This window comes from Nerophis ophidion, linkage group LG20 (assembly GCF_033978795.1).
Source record: "Nerophis ophidion isolate RoL-2023_Sa linkage group LG20, RoL_Noph_v1.0, whole genome shotgun sequence".
NCBI classification, from domain to species: Eukaryota; Metazoa; Chordata; class Actinopteri; order Syngnathiformes; family Syngnathidae; genus Nerophis; species Nerophis ophidion.
The window spans coordinates 22,963,818-22,981,508 of NC_084630.1; the positions used below are offsets into that span (position 1 = coordinate 22,963,818).

Sequence of the window (17,691 nt, forward strand, 5' to 3'; positions counted from 1 at the left end):
GATATGTTTAGGTCATGTCACATACATCATATATATCTGGATATGTTTAGGTCATGTCACATACATCATATATATTTGGATATGTTTAGGTCATGTCACATACATCATATATATCTGAATATGTTTAGGTCATGTCACATACATCATATATATTTGGATATGTTTAGGTCATGTCACATACATCATATATATCTGGATATGTTTAGGTCATGTCACATACATCATATATATTTGGATATGTTTAGGTCGTGTCACATACATCATATATATCTGGATATGTTTAGGTCATGTCACATACATCATATATATCTGAATATGTTTAGGTCATGTCACATACATCATATATATCTGGATATGGTTAGGTCATGTCACATACATCATATATATTTGGATATGTTTAGGTCGTGTCACATACATCATATATATCTGGATATGTTTAAGTCATGTCACATACATCATATATATCTGAATATGTTTAGGTCATGTCACATACATCATATATATCTGGATATGTTTAGGTCATGTCACATACATCATATATATCTGGATATGTTTAGGTCATGTCACATACATCATATATATCTGGATATGTTTAGGTCATGTCACATACATCATATATATCTGGATATGTTTAGGTCATGTCACATACATCATATATATCTGGATATGTTTAGGTCATGTCACATACATCATATATATCTGAATATGTTTAGGTCATGTCACATACAATCAATCAATCAATGTTTATTTATATAGCCCCAAATCACAAATGTCTCAAAGGACTGCACAAATCATTACGACTACAACATCCTCGGAAGAACCCACAAAAGGGCAAGGAAAACTCACACCCAGTGGGCAGGGAGAATTCACATTCAGTGGGACGCCAGCGACAATGCTGACTATGAGAAACCTTGGAGAGGACCTCAGATGTGGGCAACCCCCCCCCCTCTAGGGGACCGAAAGCAATGGATGTCGAGCGGGTCTAACATGATACTGTGAAAGTTCAATCCATAGTGGCTCCAAGACAGCAGTGAGAGTCCCGTCCACAGGAAACCATCTCAAGCGGATCAGCAGCGTAGAGATGTCCCCAACCGATACAGGCGAGCGGTCCATCCTGGGTCCCGACGAGCGGTCCATCCTGGGTCTCGACTCTGGACAGTCAGTACTTCATCCATGGTCATCGGACCGGACCCCCTCCACAAGGGAGGGGGGGACATAGGAGAAAGAAAAGAAGCGGCAGATCAACTGGTCTAAAAAGGAGGTCTATTTAAAGGCTAGAGTATACAGATGAGTTTTAAGATGAGACTTAAATGCTTCTACTGAGGTAGCATCTCGAACTGTTACCGGGAGGGCATTCCAGAGTACTGGAGCCCGAACGGAAAACGCTCTATAGCCCGCAGACTTTTTTTGAGCTCTAGGAATCACTAATAAGCCGGAGTCTTTTGAACGCAGATTTCTTGCCGGGACATACGGTACAATACAATCGGCAAGATAGGCTGGAGCTAGACCGTGTAGTATTTTATACGTAAGTAGTAAAACCTTAAAGTCACATCTTAAGTGCACAGGAAGCCAGTGCAGGTGAGCCAGTACAGGCGTAATATGATCAAACTTTCTTGTTCTTGTCAAAAGTCTAGCAGCCGCATTTTGTACCAACTGTAATCTTTTAATGCTAGACATTGGGAGACCCGAAAATAATACGTTACAGTAATCGAGACGAGACGTAACAAACGCATGGATAATGATCTCGGCGTCTTTAGTGGACAAAATGGAGCGAATTTTAGCGATATTACGGAGATGAAAGAAGGCCGTTTTAGTAACGCTTTTAATGTGTGACTCAAAGGAGAGAGTTGGGTCGAAGATAATACCCAGATTTTTTACAGAGTCACCTTGTTTTATTATTTGGTTGTCAAATGTTAAAGTTGTATTATTAAATAGAGGTCGGTGTCTAGCAGGACCGATAATCAGCATTTCCGTTTTTTTGGCATTAAGTTGCAAAAAGTTAGCGGACATCCATTGTTTAATTTCATTAAGACACGCTTCCAACTGACTACAGTCCGGCGTGTTGGTCAGCTTTAGGGGCATGTAAAGTTGGGTGTCATCAGCATAACAGTGAAAGCTAATACCGTATTTGCGTATGACGTCACCTAGCGGCAGCATGTAGATGCTGAAGAGTACAGGGCCAAGGACCGAACCCTGGGGAACTCCACACGTTACCTTAACATAGTCCGAGGTCACACTGTTATAGGAGACGCACTGCATCCTATCAGTAAGATAAGAGTTAAACCATGACAGGGCTGAGTCTGAAATACCAATTCGTATTTTGATACGCTCTAATAAAATATTATGATCGACGGTATCGAAAGCAGCGCTAAGATCGAGGAGCAGCAACATAGATGACGCATCAGAGTCCATCGTTAGCAATAGATCATTAGTCAGTTTTGCGAGGGCTGTCTCAGTCGAGTGATTTGCCCTGAAACCGGATTGAAAGGTTTCACATAGATTGTTAAACGCTAAGTGCTCATTTAGCTGCTCTGCAACAATTTTTTCGAGGATTTTCGAAATAAAGGGAAGGTGAGACACCGGTCGGTAGTTTACCATGAGGTCTGGATCGAGGTTAGGTCTTTTAAGGAGAGGATGAATAACCGCTTTTTTGAATGCAACGGGAACAGTGCCCGAGGAAAGTGATAAGTTTATAATATTTAGCACTGATGGACCTAATAATACAAAAAGCTCCTTGATAAGTTTCCCAGGAAGTGGGTCAAGTAAACATGTTGTTTGTTTTATTCCATTTACACGTTGTAACAATCCTTCTAATGTTATTTCATCAAAACGAGAGAAACTATTTTGGATATTTGCAGTATCCGCCGTATATACAATCGTATCTGTGTTACTATAACCCCGTTGTAGCTGGGACGCATTGTCTTTAATCTCCTTTCTAATAAGTTCAATTTTCTTATTAAAGAACTTCATAAAGTCATCTGCCGAATGGGTGGAGCTACTGGAAGGAGTCCCTTGTTGGGTTAGCGATGCTACTGTACTAAACAAAAATTTTGGATCGTTTTTATTAATGCGGATGAGATTTGAGTAATAATTAGTTTTAGCTAAGGTAAGCATGCGTTTATAAGTTATTAAACTATCACTCCATGCTTGATGGTGCACCTCAAGTTTAGTCGTGCGCCATTTGCGTTCCAGCTTTCTACATAATAATTTCTGAGCTCTAGTTTCTTCAGTAAACCATGGCGTACGCCTTTTTGGAGCCTTTTTTAACTTCAGCGGTGCTATACTATCAATGGTTTCGCGCAGGGCGTTGTTAAAGTTGTTAGTGAGGTTATCAATAGAGCCCACATACTTTGGGAACGGTGCCATTACCGAGGGCAGTAGGTCCGCAAGAGTCGTCGTTGTGGCAGCATTAATGTTGCGGCTGCTATAGCAGTTATTATTATTATTAGCTTGCCGAACATGAGTCTGAACTTCGAATTTTATAAGGTAATGATCGGACATTACTTTAGTATACGGGAGTATCATAACTTTGGAGACGGTGATACCTCTGACAAGCACTAGGTCTATCGTATTACCGCTGCGATGCGTCGGTTCATTTATTATTTGTGTAAGACCACAGCTATCAATTATAGTCTGGAGCGCCACGCACGGTGGGTCCAATGGGGTATTCATATGGATATTAAAGTCCCCCATTATAATTATATTATCGGCGTGCGTCACTAGATCAGCAACAAACTCTGAGAATTCACTAATAAAGTCCGAATAGGGCCCTGGGGGGCGGTAGATAACGGCCAGGCACAGAGGCAGAGGTGTGGCAGACTTCATAGAAAGCACCTCAAACGATTTATATTTATTATTTAAGTTAGGACTAAAGTTAAAGTTTTCGTTGTATATTAGTGCGACACCCCCTCCCCTTTTGAGGTGACGGGCAATATGCGCATTCGTATAGTTAGGAGGGGATGCCTCATTTATCGCAAAAAAGTCGTCTGGTTTAAGCCAGGTTTCGCTAAGACCGATGACGTTAAGGTTGTTGTCTCTAATGACCTCATTGACTAATAACGTTTTGGGAGACAAAGATCTGATGTTTAGAAAGCCCATATTATAGGTAGTGGGCTGTTTTAAGGAGTTGTTGATAAAATTATCCGTAGTAGCAATATTAATAATGTTGCGTTTATTATGCGCAGTGTACTTAAAATAATTACGACCATATCTAGGAATTGATATGACGGGAATTTTCAGATTGTCTACTTGGCGCTGCGATAAACTGAACGCATCATAATTTGCCACCTCAGTAGAACGCATGTCTAACTCTGACGAAGTCATAGACACAGTAGAAAAAACATTTTGTGAGTTGTGTATTATTCTACGAAAATTGCTATGTGTACAGGGATCATCCAGCCTGGCGCTGGCTAGCTCTAACTTAACTGACTCCATACCCAGGCTAGCAGGCTCTGTAATTGCCTGTGACCGGGCTTGCTCTAGTGCAGTTAGTCAAATGTGGCTCAATGCGAAGTCTATGTTCCGAGACAAGAGGATAGCGCCTTCCTGGTTAGGGTGAAGGCCGTCTCTCCTCAGCAAGCCAGGTTTGCCCCAGAAAGAGGGCCAATTATCAATAAACGTAAATCCCTGTTGTCTGCAGAAGCTATCCAGCCACCTGTTAAGAGAGACTAATCTGCTATATCTCTCATCATTGCCTCTCCCAGGCAGGGGGCCAGAGACAATTACTCGATGCCTGGACATCTTTCTGGCGAGATTACAAGCCCTGGCTATGTTTCTCTTTGTAATCTCTGATTGTCTCATCCTAACGTCATTGGAGCCAACGTGTATTACTATATTCGCATAACTAGTGGTGCGGTTAGCCTGCCGTACGTGCTTACTAGACCTGTTGCGAGTTAGCTCCCTAAGATTAGCTTCAATGTCAGGTGCTCTGCCCCCGGGAATACACTTAATTGTGGCTGGTTTGCTAAGCTTTATGTTTCGGGTGATGGAGTCCCCTATAACTAAAGTGTGGTGCCCGGTAGACTGGGGTGTAGGACTAGCTAAAGGGCTAAATCTATTATGCGTCTCAACCGGTACACCGTAGCTTGTAGGCCGATTAGGGCTGCTACAAGCTGGGCTAGTTAGCTCGCTACAGCTAACGCTAGCAGATGTGTCCGCAACATCTAAAGTTACGAAATTACACTGCTCTAACTGGCGGACACGGCTCTCTAGCAAAGCCAACCTATCCATGAGTAAAGTGCACGAAGCGCAGGAAGCCATACTCACAGAAACTTTCCGTCGCCGAGTGGAGTGCCAGCTGTCTTCGGGAAGTGGTGGTCACGGTGGCGGGGGAGAAGCTTCCTTCAGACCGGCGCTGCCTTTCTCCGCTAGCCTCGTTAGCTTAGCAGCTAGCTAGCTGAGGGCGAAGTGGTGAGACAGAGATCGGGTGATTTGCAAGTTAAATTGAACTATTAAATATGTTCGATAAGTTGTAAATAAAGCTGCAAAACAGTTAAAATCACACAGATAGAACGATACTTAGCTTTTTTGCAACAAGAGCAGTCAGCGAGCAGTCATTCACGTTGACCCGGATATGGTTAGGTCATGTCACATACATCATATATATTTGGATATGTTTAGGTCGTGTCACATACATCATATATATCTGGATATGTTTAGGTCATGTCACATACATCATATATATCTGGAATTGTTTAGGTCATGTCACATACATCATATATATCTGGAATTGTTTAGGTCATGTCACATACATCATATATATTTGGATATGTTTAGGTCGTGTCACATACATCATATATATCTGGATATGTTTAAGTCATGTCACATACATCATATATATCTGAATATGTTTAGGTCATGTCACATACATCATATATATCTGGAATTGTTTAGGTCATGTCACATACATCATATATATCTGAATATGTTTAGGTCATGTCACATACATCATATATATCTGGATATGTTTAGGTCATGTCACATACATCATATATATCTGGATATGTTTAGGTCATGTCACATACATCATATATATCTGGATATGTTTAGGTCATGTCACATACATCATATATATCTGAATATGTTTAGGTCATGTCACATACATCATATATATTTGGATATGTTTAGGTCATGTCACATACATCATATATATCTGGATATGTTTAGGTCATGTCACATACATCATATATATTTGGATATGTTTAGGTCGTGTCACATACATCATATATATCTGGATATGTTTAGGTCATGTCACATACATCATATATATCTGAATATGTTTAGGTCATGTCACATACATCATATATATCTGGATATGTTTAGGTCATGTCACATACATCATATATATCTGGATATGTTTAGGTCATGTCACATACATCATATATATCTGGATATGTTTAGGTCATGTCACATACATCATATATATCTGAATATGTTTAGGTCATGTCACATACATCATATATATTTGGATATGTTTAGGTCATGTCACATACATCATATATATCTGGATATGTTTAGGTCATGTCACATACATCATATATATTTGGATATGTTTAGGTCGTGTCACATACATCATATATATCTGGATATGTTTAGGTCATGTCACATACATCATATATATCTGAATATGTTTAGGTCATGTCACATACATCATATATATCTGGATATGTTTAGGTCATGTCACATACATCATATATATCTGGATATGTTTAGGTCATGTCACATACATCATATATATCTGGATATGTTTAGGTCATGTCACATACATCATATATATCTGGATATGTTTAGGTCATGTCACATACATCATATATATCTGGATATGTTTAGGTCATTTCACATACATCATATATATCTGGATATGTTTAGGTCATGTCACATACATCATATATATCTGGATATGTTGCCTTAGCCTTGAATGAACATATGAAATTAGAAGTCAAATCTTTATTTTTATTTTAACAAAAGTTGAATGTATATTATTTGTAACATAATTAAGTTGATAATTGTTAGTGAAGATTATAACTTACTAACCCTAATTCCTACAACAGAGGTCATCCCCTCTGACAAAGTGGAGGTGGCCTTCAAGGACATCGACGCCGCCATCTTGGTGGGCTCCATGCCCAGGAAGGAGGGCATGGAGAGGAAGGACCTCCTGAAGGCCAACGTGGCCATCTTCAAGACCCAGGGCGCCGCTCTGGACAAGGTGGCCAAGAAGACGGTCAAGGTGACGCCGTGTCTCGAAACAGCTGAGGTCCAGGCTTCCCGGGCACACTTGAACTTGAACTTTGACCTCAGGTTCTGGTGGTGGGGAATCCGGCCAACACCAACTGTCTGATTGCCTCCAAGTCGGCTCCTTCCATCCCCAAGGAGAACTTCTCCTGCCTCACCCGGCTGGACCACAACAGGGCCTCCTCTCAGGTCTGCCGCCATGTTCACTCGGTCGTCCTGGCGCCTGCCTGCAAATTAAGCAAAGGTGGTGCCCGCAGGTGGCCATACGTTGCGGCGTGTCCTCGGACAAGGTAAAGAACGTGATCATCTGGGGGAACCACTCGTCCACGCAGTACCCCGACGTGCATCACGCCAAGGTGGACGTGCACGGCTCCCAGATGTCGGCCTACGACTGCGTCAAGAACGACGCCTGGCTCAGGGGAGACTTCATCTCTGTAAGCCCCGCCCACTTCCTGCTGCGCAAATATGAAGAACTTCTGGGGTCCGGAGGGGATCCCAACAAGGCCGCTGCTCTCTGACCTCCTCCTCCTTCTTCTTCTTCTTCTTGTCGTCGTGCAGACGGTGCAGCAGCGCGGCGCCGCCGTCATCAAGGCCAGGAAGTTGTCCAGCGCCATGTCTGCTGCCAAGGCCATCTGTGACCACATGAGGGACATCTGGTTTGGCACCAAGGAGGTATGGTACACACACACACACACCCACACATGCTACACACACACACACAGACCCACACATGCTACACACACACACACACACATGCTACACACACGCACACACACACACATATGCTAATTAGGCAGGCAAGTACTATTGCTGCAAAACTGTTTTGTAAATGCATATTTCAAACTGTGTGTGTGTGTGTGTGTGTGTGTGTGTGTGTGTGTGTGATCTGATTCATGTATTTGTGTACTAATTTGTGTTTCTATCAATCTGTGTGTGTACTAATTTGTGTCTGTATTTCAATTTGTGTCTATCTCAATCTGTGTGTGTACTACTTGTGTCTTTATCTCAATCTGTGTTTGTACTACTTTGTGTGTCTGTATCTCAATCTGTTTGTACTACTTTGTGTGTCTATCTCAATCTGTGTGTGTACTACTTTGTGTGTCTATCTCAATCTGTGTGTGTACTACTTTGTGTGTCTGTATCTCAATCTGTGTGTACTAACTTCTGTGTCTATCTCAATCTGTGTGTGTACTACTTTGTGTGTCTGTATCTCAATCTGTGTGTACTAACTTTTGGCGGGCGGGCGGGCGTGCGTGTGAGAGAGTGATCCTATTCATGTGATTGTGTACTAATTTGCATCTATCTCAATCTGTGAGTGTGTAATCTGATTCATTTGATTGTTTAATAATTTGTATATCAATCTGTGTGTGTAATTCAATTCATGTGTTTGTGTGCTAATTTGTGTGTGTATTTCAATCCGTCTGCGTAATCAGATCTGCATGTGTGAGTTTAATCAATGTCTGTATCGCAAGTGTGTGTATTTAGATTTGTGTGAAGCAGGAACACTGATTGTGTTTTTACATGTGACTTTTGTGCCACTAAGATTTGTGTGTCTGTACAGTGATGTGAACGTGTAAAAGACTTGTGTGTGCAAGTTACAGACACACAAGTCTTTGCACACGTTCACATCACCGCACGGACACACAAGTCGTGTGTGAAAAGACAACCAATCTGGGATCCTGCTTCACACTAATTGTAATACACACACACTTTTTTTTAAATACACACAATCTAAACACGCTGTTCTGATTACACACGGACATTGAGATACACTAATTAAAACTCACATGTCTGATTACACACATCGAATTACAGATTTTTTTCCGCCACACACATCAAAATATGAACACGAATTAAAACACACATGTGGATCCCATTTTACACTCATACACACACACAGATTGAAGGTAGACACACAAATTAGTACACAACCTAATCAGATTACACACAGAGATTGAGATAAAGAGACACAAATTAGTACACAAATTAATCAGATTACAAACACAAATTATTACACAAGATAATCATATTACACATAGATTGAGAGACACACATATTAGTACACAAACTAATCAGATTACAGACACACAAATTAGTACAAAAACTAATCAGATTACACAGATTGAGATACAGAAATTAGTACAAACTAATCAGATTGCACACACACAAATTGAGATACAAACAAACAAATTAGTACACAAACTAATCAGATTACACACAGATGGAGATACAGAAATTAGTACAAACTAATCAGATTGCGCACACACAAATTGAGAAACAGACACACAAATTAGTACACAAACTAATCAGATTAGAGACACACAATGACTATGTTTCTGTTGGGAGTAACTGAAGAGGAAATAATAGATGTTAATAATTGCAAAAATAAAACATCTACTGATTGTTTTGACATAGATACGTGAAAAAAAACATACATTCTATCACCAAACCACTAATTTATATATTTAACCTGTCCTTCCAAACATGACAATTTCCTAATAAAATGAAAATCGCAAAGGTAATACCAATATATAAAAATGGGAACAAACACATCTTCACAAACTACCGACCTGTCTCTTTGCTCCCACAGTTTTCCAAAATCTTAGAGAAATTATAAACACTAGATTAGAGAAATTTATAGATAAACATAAGATAATTAATGAAAGTAAATACGGTTTTAGGACAGCAAGGTCAACATCTATGGCAATAATTGATGCAGTAGAAGAGATAACCAATAGCTTAGATAGTAAGAAATATGCAGCTGGAATTTACATGGATCTGAGTAAAGCATTTGACACCATTAATCATCAAATATTGCTGAAAAAATTATACAGATATGGAATAAGGGGAGTAGCTTTGACTTGGATAAGGAACTATTTAACACAAAGACAGCAGTTTGTGAAGATGGGCGAGTTCACATCTGGGCATTTGGACATTGCTTGTGGGGTTCCACAGGGATCCGTTCTTGGTCCCAAGTTATTTAACTTATATATTAATGACATATTTACAGTATCAAATGTATTAAAATTAGTCATATTTGCAGACGACACTAATATTTTCTATTCTAACGATAATTATACACATTTTGTATCCACCCTAAATAATGAACTTGCAAAATTAAAAACATGGTTAGATATAAACCAATTATCCCTTAATTTAAAGAAAACAAAAGTTATGTTATTCGGCTATTCCAATCCAGGACCAGCAATAAATATAGATGGCGTGATTCTACAAACGGTGTCAGAAATTAAATTTTTAGGAGTCACTATTGATAATAAATTAAGCTGGAAACCACACATAAGACATATACAAAGCAAAATCTCCAAAACCATCTCTATTATCAATAAAACCAAATTCTTCTTAAATTACACAGCTCTGCATTTATTATATTGTTCATTGGTCTTACCATATCTAAATTACTGCATAGAAATCTGAGGCACCAACTACAAAACTTCACTACATCCCCTGGTTACACTCCAAAAACGTGCAATAAGAATTCTACACAAGGTGGGGAATTGTGACCACACAAATATTTTATTTTTACAATCTAAATTATTAAAACTGCCTGATCTAGTTGATTTTAATACAGCTCAATTACTATTTAAAGCAAACAAAAATGTTCTACCTGCCAATATTCAAATACATTTCAAACACAGAGAAGGAGTTCATAATCTAAGGGGGTGTATTATCTTTACTATTCCAACAGTAAGAACTACGAGGAAAAGTTTGTGTGTGTCTTTGCGTCGAGTGAAACTTTGGAACGGATTGGATGTGGGGCTCAAGCAATGTTCAAATGTCCATCAGTTCAAAACAAGATACAAAAAAATGGTATGGGTAATGTATATGAATGTGAACATGGATGCCTAAGTGTTAACTCCATCACTGGCTAATAATGATTATTGTTATTATTATTATTATTGTTGTTATTATCATCATCATCATCATCATTTTCATTATTTTATATGTATTATTGTCATCATTTATTGTCATTGCTATTGCTATTGTTCATATTGTTATTATTATTATCATTATCGATATTATTATTGTTTAGTCATTGTTGATATCATTATTATTATTATTACTTCTATGACATCACCCAACTAGTTAACCTATATGAATTAGTATCAATGAGAGAAATACATTGAATTGTGTGTGTGTGTGTGTGTGTGTGTGTGTGTGTGTGTGTGTGTGTGTGTGTGTGTGTGTGTGTGTGTGTGTGTGTGTGTGTGTACACAAACAATCCTATATGCAATTTGAGTAATACTAATTTGCTGCAAATGTAAAAACAAATATGAATTCTGACTAAAGAATTGGTGCCGATGGAAACTAAGAAAAGGGATTTGGGTACACTATCTGGAGTACAGGGCAGGCGAGTGGGGGATCTTATGTTCGTGGATAACTCCTCTGGCAGGGGGCTCCCCTCGTCTCTTTTAATGCACAGCATAGGACACATAGCAAGAGTGGTCCTCAGGTCCTGTTGATCAGGGGCAATAGCTCCACAGCCACAGATCCACTATTAACCACTAATATCACAGTCAAAATGAAAGCTTGTTCCCATAGGCACCATAAACTGTTAATAATGTTTAGAAAAAAGTGTATATTATATATACTATTGTATATATTGTATTTATGTAGGTGTGTGTGTGTGTGTGTGTGTGTGTGTGTGTGTGTGTGTGTGTGTGTGTGTGTGTGTGTGTGTGTGTGTGTGTGTGTGTGTGTGTGTGTGTGTGTGTGTGTGTGTGTGTGTGTGTGTGTGTATTTTGGGTATATGCATGTGTGTATGTATGTGATTGTGTGTGTATATATATATATATATATATATATAAATTGTATATGTGTGTGTACATATGTATATATGTAAGTGTGTGTGAATTTAAATGTATTTTGTATAGACAATATATAGCAGCAACCACTGAATTGAATTATATTATATATATTATTGTAATATATATTGTATATGTATAGGGGTGGGACCAAATAAGTTTACTTCTTCCCACTCCCTTTTGAGCTAATCTTGACATCTACAAAAGATTAGTCACATGTAATGTTTTCAATGTAGGTGTAAAAATAATGTATCTATATATTTCTTTTGTATTTTATTTCATTCTCTTGTTTTGTTTGCATGGCTCAAAATAAACCATTCATTCATTCATTCACATTAGTACACTACCACAGGAATAGGATTACACACACAGCTTCAGATAGACACACAAATTAGTACACAAACCAATCAGATACACACAAATTAGTACTCTAAATATTCAATTACACACGGATTGAGATAAAGACACACAAACTAATCAGATTACACACAGATTGAGAGACAAAGGAATTTGTACACAAACTAATCAGATTACACACAAAAATTGAGATACAGACACAAGTAGCTACACAGATTAATCAGATTACACACACAAATTAGTACACAAACACAGGAATAGGATTACACACACACACAGATTGAGATACAGACACTCAAATTAGTACACAAACCAATCAGATTACAAAAACACACACACAAAGACACAAATTAGTACACTCATTTATCAATTACCCACACAGATTGATACAGATTAGTACACAAAATAATCAGATTACACAGATTGGGATACAGACACAGAAATTGGTACACAAACTAATCGGATTGCACACACACAAATTGAAATATAAACACACATAATGGTACAATAATCAAACTACACACACGCACAGATTGAGAAACACACAAATTAGTACACAAATCATATTACAGATAAACAAATTAGTACACAAATGTATTAGATTACACAGATTGAGACAGACACAAATTAGTAAACAAACTAATCAGATTACACACAAATTGAGATACAGACACACAAATTAGTACACAAATTAATTCAGATTACACATAAATTGAGAGACACACAAAGTAGTACACAAACTAATCAGATTGCACACAAATTGAGATACAAACACACAAATTAGTACACGAACTAATCATATTACACACACACAGATTGAGATACAAACACACATTAGTACACAACCTAATCAGATTGCACACACAAATTGAGATACAGACACAAATTAGTACACAAACTAATCAGATTGCACACACAAATTGAGATACAGACACACATTTGTACACAAACTAATCAGATTGCACACACAAATTGAGATACAGACACACATTAGTACACAAGCTAAACAGATTACACACACAGATTGACATACAGAGACACAAACTATTAAGATTACACACACACAGATTGATATACAGACACACAAATGAGTAGAGGGACAGGTAAATGGTATTGCAGACACACAGAATGAGGTGTGTGTTTGCAAATAGCTTTGCTGCGATAATACTTGCTAATGCTAGCTGTTTCCTGTCAGGGCGACTTTGTGTCCATGGGCGTGTACGCGGGAGGAAACTCTTATGGCATTCCCGAGGACCTCATCTACTCCTTCCCTGTCCAGATCAAAGTGAGTCCCGGCGTTGCTAAGTGATGACTCAATTAACAGAGTTGTGGCTGACCTCTGACCTGCCGCAGAACAAGACCTGGAAAGTGGTAGACGGGCTCGCCATCAACGACTTCTCCCGCGCTAAGATGGACGCCACGGCAGCTGAACTGGTGGAAGAGCGAGACACCGCCCTGGACTTCCTGGGCCAGTGACTGGCGCCCCCTGCTGGCCGTCCCCTCTGCGCCCGGCTGTAAAAACCCAAGCCTGCCACCATCTTCCTACCAACACGCCACCTCTGGGTGTGTGTGTCAGACATGTCCATCAGAAACAAAAATGCGGCCGGCAGACATTGATGTTAGAAGCACTCACAAGTCGTCCACAACAATAAAACTGAAGCAGAACATCCAGTCTTCTTGTTTGCTTTAGAAACATCTGTTTGAAACTTTGCTCATCAAAGTATACACTCAAGTTTCATTTAAATATGTTTTGAATGATTTACTTTGTTAATTTTGCAAACATATTTGAACTAATAAGGTATATTGATTACTATGATTTTATAAACAAACTTTCTTAATCTTTAAATATTATACTTGATTATAAATAAATTATAATTATTTTTGGTAATCACAAAAGTTTACTGTTTTGAGCTTGTCGCGGGATCTGGTGATCGACAGGTGCGTGGGACCAATCAGCGCTCTCGCTCATTCATACGTCACGCAGGGGGCGGGATGGTGTCGTGTCATGGCCGGGAGGCTAAGGAGCTAGCTAAAAGAGGATGGTGACGTTTGATCCATTTCGGTCCACTTGTGGACTTTGCAAGTGAACTTCAGGATCCTCAAAGTCCGTGTTGGTGTTCCAAGTCCGTCCTGCTTCTTCCCAGCCGCTTCAGGTGAGCACTTCCCAGTGAACATTGACATTTATTGACGTCTTTCATCAATATTTTAAAAGTTCAACTTATCTTTCTGCTTAACTTCTGACTCCCGAGCCCTACGTGACAATTTAAATGTCATGCTGTCAAACACAAACGCAAAATCACCTGACTTGTAGAAAAATTTAATTTTATATTAAATTACTTTTATTATGAAGTTTTGTCGTTAGTGCGATGACGTCATGAGGGGGGTAACCCATGATTGGCTGCCCAGAACAACATTTCCGTTATATTTGGGAATAAACTGAAGTGATTTGGCGTAAACAATGAGTCTAAGCATTTAAAAGGATTGAATAAGCTCGGCTTCTTCCTACTGCTTTTCTCTTAGACATGTTCATCGATTGAAGAGCAAGTTTGATGACGTTACTGTGCCGGTAAACAATTGATTGCCGTATAGTGACCCATTTGTGTACCGCACACATGCATTGTTGTGATTGGCGGTGAGGCTTGTGGGCGGGGTTTATGGGATGTTTGAGTCCAAGCTGTCAATCTGTGACCTTTGCTGAGGATGAGGAGGCAGAGCTTTGTTGCCTGACTGTGCGTGCTATAGTGAGCGGCGACGCCATGTCTCTGACCGTGGCGGGTGAGTTTGGTTCTTGTGCCATTTCCTAGCGACGTCCGCCACTGAAACGCGCCGTGTGATTGTGTGCAGACCTGAGCCGAGGAGCCATGACGGAGTTCCAGGAGAAACTGCGGCAGCAGCACCAGGAGTCCATGCAGCGCGAGCTGGAGGAGCTGCTCGCCACCGCCGGCGACGCCGAAGCCCAGGTGGGCCCTGGAAGAGGGGAGGGTCAGAGGTTAGGCTCGCTGGAACAGGAAGTCCCTAAGAATGCGCTAAATGTTTCCTTGCAGCGCTGCAGGAAAGACTTTGAGGGCTTCCAGAGGCTCTTCAACACCTTCCTGCAGGTCAAAGGTCCCGCCGTCGACTGGGCCAAAATCAGCCGGCCCCCAGAGGAAGCTGTGAGTACCGTGACTGAAAGGCAAGGGAAAGATGAAAACAAACATCAAAGGGCACAGCGCTCATGCAACCAGCGGCGCCGTTTCTACACACAGCTACAAAAGTAAAACAAGGAGGAAAAAAAAAGAGCAATAATAATATATTTTGTGCACATAGAACTAAACCAAACTTCATTGATGCTTCAATGACATGTTGCCGTCATGGCGATGAAACAGGAAGTAGAATGAGACGTCTTCATGTTGCTCAGAAGGAACATCATCAGGGAAGTTGTACCGTCACACCTCCCAGAATAGCGGCGCCCACTAAAGGCCACGGCCAAGAATAGCGGGGCCATGTTGAACCAGGCCAAGGTTCAGAGCAAACAAATGTGTCCGCGTGTTGTCCTAGGTAGCTCCGCCCCCCCCTGAGGTGACGATGTTTGATTGACAGATCCAAGCGTACGAGAAGATCAAGGCCAGGGGTCTCCCAGACGACATCGCCGCCAGCCTCAACAAGCTGGCGGTGGTCAAGCTGAATGGCGGCCTGGGCACCAGCATGGGCTGCAAGGGTCCCAAGAGTCTCATCAGCGTCCGCAACGAGAACACCTTCCTGGATCTCACCGTTCAGCAGATCGAGGTAACGACCGCTGTGGCCCCGCCTCCAAACACCTGCGTCACCTCCTCCTCTTCTTCTGCTGATGTCAGCACTTGAACAAAAGCTTCAAGGCCGACGTTCCTCTGGTGCTCATGAACTCCTTCAACACGGACCAGGAGACCAAGAAGATCCTGCAGAAGTACAAGCATCGTCGCATCAAGATCCACACCTTCAACCAGAGCAGGTACGCCACGCCTGACTAGTAGACCTAAGTAGTTATCAAGTACCACCTGAACGACAACATTAAATACAGTAGTGTAGTAAACCTAAGTATTCATCAAGTACCACTTTAATGACAACATTGACATACAGTAGTGTAGTAGACCTAAGTATTCATCAAGTACCACCTTCATGACAACATTAAAATACAGTAATGTAGTAGACCTAAGTAGTCATTAAGTGCCACGATAATGACAACATTAAAATACAGTAGTGTAGTAGACCTAAGTATTCATCAAATACCACCATAATGACAACATTAAAATACAGTAGTGTAGTAGACCTAAGTATTCATCAAGTACCACCATAATGACAACATTAAAATACAGTAGTGTAGACCTAAGTATTCATCAAGTACCACCATAATGACAACATTAAAATACAGTAGTGTAGTAGACCTAAGTATTCATTAAGTACCACCATAATGACAACATTAAAATACAGTAGTGTAGTAGACCTAAGTATTCATTAAGTACCACCATAATGACAACATTAAATACAGTAGCGTAGTAGACCTAAGTATTCATTAAGTACCAACATAATCCATCCATCCATTTTCTAAGTATTAAGTACCACCATAATGACAACATTAAATACAGTAGTGTAGTAGACCTAAGTATTCATCAAGTACCACCATAATGACAACATTAAATACAGTAGTGTAGTAGACCTAAGTATTCATCAAGTACCACCATAATGACAACATTGACATACAGTATTGTAGTAGACCTAAGTATTCATCAAGTACCACCATAATGAAAACATTAAACTACAATAGTGTAGTAGACCTATGTATTCATCAAGTACCACCATCATGACAACATTAAAATACAGTATTGTAGTAGACCTAAGTATTCATCAGGTACCACCACAATGACAACATCGACATACAGTAGTGTAGTAGACCTGTGTATTCATCAAGTACCACCATAATGACAACATTAAATACAGTAGTGTAGTAGACATAAGTATTCATCAAGTACCACCTTCATGACAACTTTAAGATACAGTAATGTAGTAGACCTAAGTAGTCATCAAGTACCACCATAATGATAACATTAAAATACAGTAGTGTAGTTGACCTAAGTATTCATCAAGTACCACCATAATGACAACATTGACATACAGTAGTGTAGTAGACCTAAGTACTCATCAAGTACCACCATAATGACAACATTAAAATATAGTGTAGTAGACCTAAGTATTCATTAAGTACCACCATAATGATAACATTAAAATACAGTAGTGTAGTAGACCTAAGTAGTCATCAAGTACCACC

General features: G+C 39.9%; 2 protein-coding genes across 4 annotated transcripts in view; both read left to right on the forward strand.

Annotated features, from left to right (window-relative positions):
• Nucleotides 1-14,081, forward strand: part of LOC133538853 (malate dehydrogenase, cytoplasmic-like) — a 40,246-nt gene extending 26,165 nt beyond the window's left edge. For both annotated transcript variants that reach the window (XM_061880713.1, XM_061880714.1), the window contains exons 4-9: nucleotides 7,050-7,225; nucleotides 7,297-7,419; nucleotides 7,488-7,664; nucleotides 7,789-7,902; nucleotides 13,606-13,695; nucleotides 13,764-14,081. In XM_061880713.1, the coding sequence (XP_061736697.1) occupies nucleotides 7,050-7,225; nucleotides 7,297-7,419; nucleotides 7,488-7,664; nucleotides 7,789-7,902; nucleotides 13,606-13,695; nucleotides 13,764-13,886 (803 nt within the window). In that variant the 3' untranslated portion in view covers nucleotides 13,887-14,081. The remainder of the gene's footprint in view (nucleotides 1-7,049; nucleotides 7,226-7,296; nucleotides 7,420-7,487; nucleotides 7,665-7,788; nucleotides 7,903-13,605; nucleotides 13,696-13,763) is intronic.
• A 319-nt stretch (nucleotides 14,082-14,400) lies between these two features.
• The window catches only part of LOC133538851 (UTP--glucose-1-phosphate uridylyltransferase-like), a 39,744-nt gene continuing 36,453 nt past the window's right edge, over nucleotides 14,401-17,691 (forward strand). Inside the window, exons 1-5 of one of the 2 annotated variants that reach the window (XM_061880710.1) lie at nucleotides 14,401-14,563; nucleotides 15,255-15,370; nucleotides 15,455-15,562; nucleotides 15,990-16,175; nucleotides 16,244-16,377. In XM_061880710.1, the coding sequence (XP_061736694.1) occupies nucleotides 15,272-15,370; nucleotides 15,455-15,562; nucleotides 15,990-16,175; nucleotides 16,244-16,377 (527 nt within the window). In that variant the 5' untranslated portion in view covers nucleotides 14,401-14,563; nucleotides 15,255-15,271. Of the gene's footprint in view, nucleotides 14,564-15,017; nucleotides 15,186-15,254; nucleotides 15,371-15,454; nucleotides 15,563-15,989; nucleotides 16,176-16,243; nucleotides 16,378-17,691 lie in introns of those variants that run through there. The other variant, XM_061880709.1, reaches the window with a different exon arrangement.